We start from the raw sequence: 3,518 nt of genomic DNA on the forward strand, positions 1-3,518 counted from the left end.
ACCAGCACCGGCACCACCACCACCACCAGCACCAGCACCAGCACCACCACCAGCAACGACAACATTGTCAGTAATGCTGGATGAACATGGCTAGTGCCTCTTCCTGAGGAGGAGGAGGGAAATAGGCTCAGTCCATCACTCCCATTCAACATCAGAACCTGTCAGAATCCATCCAGATATTTTGCTTGTATCCTATGGTTTAAATTTCCATATTTGGTTTTATTGCACTCTCTCTGTTTAAACTTATAGTGGGTGGTAAACAAAGAAGATATTTTGACTGTTATTCAAAATTTGCAATAGGGATAATGGCAGCACATGCATCCACAGTAGTCGGAAGGTACTAGGAATTTCATGAGGGGTTTGAAGAGTCCTGTGAATACCTTAAGAAAGAGGAGTTCTGCTTGAAGGGATAAGCTCTAATCCCCTTGAAGTGGCTTACCATTAGCCAGAGCTCAACACTCCTAATGTCCTTCAACACATTGTTTTCCCATACTGTTTTACCTTTAAGCGATTTATTTTGCTAAGAAACATTGGAACATGGTGCAGCTCTGAACCGCATGTTAGCTTTATCCCAAAAGTCATAGTTGTGTCAATATTAATCTTTGTTCTATTTTAGGACTAAAGGGAGACCGGGGGGACCAAGGAGCAGGTGGCATTCCAGGGTACCCAGGAAAGCCAGGAGAGCAAGGTAAAGTCCAATCAGCTGAGGGAGGACCCGATTCCCGGAAAACCCCCTGTCCTTTTCTGTTTGTAAAAGCAGGGGTTTTCAAGGCTTATACTCAGACTCTTAGTATTTAAATAAGGCAGTGTGTTCACTGGATGAGGTCAGTCTAGGAACTGAGACATTAGGCAGATGTGTCCGCGTTCTGCTCCTTTTCTTTAGCTGCCATCAGAAGGGATCTCTGCATTTCTCTGTTTCTGTGCCTGTGAGCCTTTGAGCATAGTGGGTAAGACACAGATTGACGTGGTTACTTGGGTTTGGCTAAACGCAAAAGCTAGTGGAATAAAACAATTCTGGGTTGTCTTAAAAGTAAAAAAACCCAAAACATTATTGTTTCTTTTTTTTTTCTCTTTCTTTTTTTAGACAGGGTTTCTCTGTATAGCCCTGGCTGTCCTGAAACTCACTCTGTAGACCAGGCTGGCCTCCAACTCAGAAATCTGCCTGCCTCTGCCTCCCAAGGGCTGGGATTAAAGACGTGCGCCACCATTGCCCGGCACATTATCGTTTCTCGAAGGCCTTAGCTGTTTCACGTCTGAGAACACGACATGGGAATATTGCTCATTGCGTTCAATGCCTACTAGAAACAGACTTTGCCGAGGCAAGAACCAGGTTTACAAAGTCCCATTAATTGGTATTGTTTTAATATTTTAGGTCTGTGGTAATAGCATATGTCATGGCTTATATGATTCTTAAGCATTATTTACTTTTTTTTTTTTTTTTAATTTCAGGTGCACTTGGTCCCAAGGGAGATAAAGGAAACATAGGCCCAACAGGAACGAAAGGACAAAAAGGCTCCAAGGGGGAACTGTGTGGGAATGGCACCAAAGGAGAGAAAGGGGATCCTGGGGCCTCTGGGGCCCATGGCTTCATTGGAGAGCCTGGGGCCAAGGGCGAGAAGGGTGGTGTCGGGGAGAAAGGCTACCGTGGGGACTTGGGGGAGAGGGGAGAAAAAGGGCAGAAAGGAGAGAAAGGGATGGAGGGAGAGAAAGGTAGCAGAGGAGATGTTGGGGCAGAAGGCAAAAGGGGTTCAGATGGTCTATCAGGGCTCAGAGGCGATCCAGGCCCTAAAGGAGAAAAAGGAGAGATCGGTTCTCCTGGACCTGCCGGGCCGAAGGGTGAGCTTGGGAGCAAAGGCATTCGAGGGCCAACGGGGAAGAAGGGCTCACGGGGTGTCAAGGGTTCCAAAGGCGAGGCCACTCAAGTCCCACAGTCGGCTTTCAGTGCCCTTTTATCCAAGCCTTTCCCTCCCCCCAACATCCCCATCAAGTTTGACAAGATTCTCTCCAATGACCAAGGGGATTATAGCCCTGTCACTGGGAAATTTAACTGTAGTGTTCCTGGCACATACATTTTTTCCTATCACGTCACTGTCAGGGGTCGACCTGCTCGAATCAGCCTGGTGGCCCGCAACAGGAAGCAGTTCAAGTCTAGAGAGACACTCTATGGCCAGCAAGTAGATCAGGCCTCCCTCCTCCTCATTCTGAAATTGAGTGCAGGAGATCAAGTATGGCTGGAAGTGTCAAAGGACTGGAACGGGCTGTATGTCGGCCCTGAGGATGACAGCATTTTTAGTGGGTTCCTTCTGTACCCAGAGGAAACTTTTAGAAAGTCACCATAAATTTGAATTTTGTACACTGCACTTTTGATTTATTCTATTAACCTGGTGTAAGGCTCTTAAAAACTTTGATTTTTTTCATGATTATAGGTAAAGTACTGAAACATTTAAAAAATGTACAACACAGAGTTCAACCACTCCTATTTCAAAGTATCTCCATTGAAATATTTATATGTATTTGAGAATATGTATATTAAGTTTGTAGCTAATATTTTTCATTTAGCTTTTAATGGCATTACTGATTCCATTTAAGGAATTAATAATGGCAACATTCAAAGCTATGAATGAAACTTATGATTAGTAATTGTGTGGTGATTTGAATAAGAATGGCACCCATAGGTTCATATATCTTTGAATGTTTGGTTGCAGGGAGTGGAACTGTTTGAAAGGATTAGGAGGTATGGCCTTGTTGGAGTAGGAGTGGCTTTGTTGGAGGAAGTGTGTCACTAGGGGTGGGCTTTGAGATTTCAAAGCTTATACATCAGGTCCTCCCTCTTGATTTGCTTACTGCTTGTGGATCAGGATATAGAGCTCTCAGCTGTTGCTCCAGCATCATGCCCATCTGCTTCCCACCGTGATGGTCATGTACTCCACTATTCTCTGGAACCATGAGCCCCAAATTAAATACTTGCTAAGAGTTTTATTGGTTATGGTGTCTCTTCACAGTTACAGAACAGCAACTAAGACAATATCCTTCTAAATACCTTGTCTCACGCTATGGCATGTCGCTCCATTCTCTGTGACTATGAGGCCAACAGCTGACACATCATGATGACAACTCTTTCTTGAAGTCCTTGATTCTCTTGGAAGGGTTGCTTTTCAATAGAACCCAGGCATTCTCCTTTCACTTTAATTCAGAAAAATACACAGGTCGTGCGGCAAAGAATTGGCAAAATATCTTTAAAATTTATCCATGTGTAAGGATTTTCACATAAGCCTATATTATGTAGACTAAGATTAAATGTAAAAAGGAAAGTTGATGAAGATGTCACTCAATTAACAGTTCATCCAATTACCATGTATAGAACTGAATGTCCCCAAGAGACTCAAGAACAAGATTAAATTAGAATTAATCAAAATTTCTGCCCTTTCTTCATGATAGAACATTTAATTCTGATACATTCTTTGGCATCATTATCATCATGTCTATAATATTAATTCCAGTTCTTCAGTTAATGTTTT

At 43.1% G+C, this 3,518-nt stretch overlaps 1 protein-coding gene across 1 annotated transcript in view; it reads left to right on the plus strand.

The window, feature by feature from the left end:
* The window catches only part of Otol1 (otolin 1), an 11,339-nt gene extending 8,535 nt beyond the window's left edge, over positions 1–2,804 (plus strand). Inside the window, exons 3-4 of the mRNA XM_031376028.1 lie at positions 617–688; positions 1,450–2,804. Coding sequence (XP_031231888.1) covers positions 617–688; positions 1,450–2,339 — 962 coding nt within the window. The 3' untranslated portion in view covers positions 2,340–2,804. The remainder of the gene's footprint in view (positions 1–616; positions 689–1,449) is intronic.
* Positions 2,805–3,518: the final 714 nt, after the last annotated feature.

This window comes from Mastomys coucha, unplaced genomic scaffold (genome assembly GCF_008632895.1).
Source record: "Mastomys coucha isolate ucsf_1 unplaced genomic scaffold, UCSF_Mcou_1 pScaffold16, whole genome shotgun sequence".
Classification (NCBI taxonomy): Eukaryota; Metazoa; Chordata; class Mammalia; order Rodentia; family Muridae; genus Mastomys; species Mastomys coucha.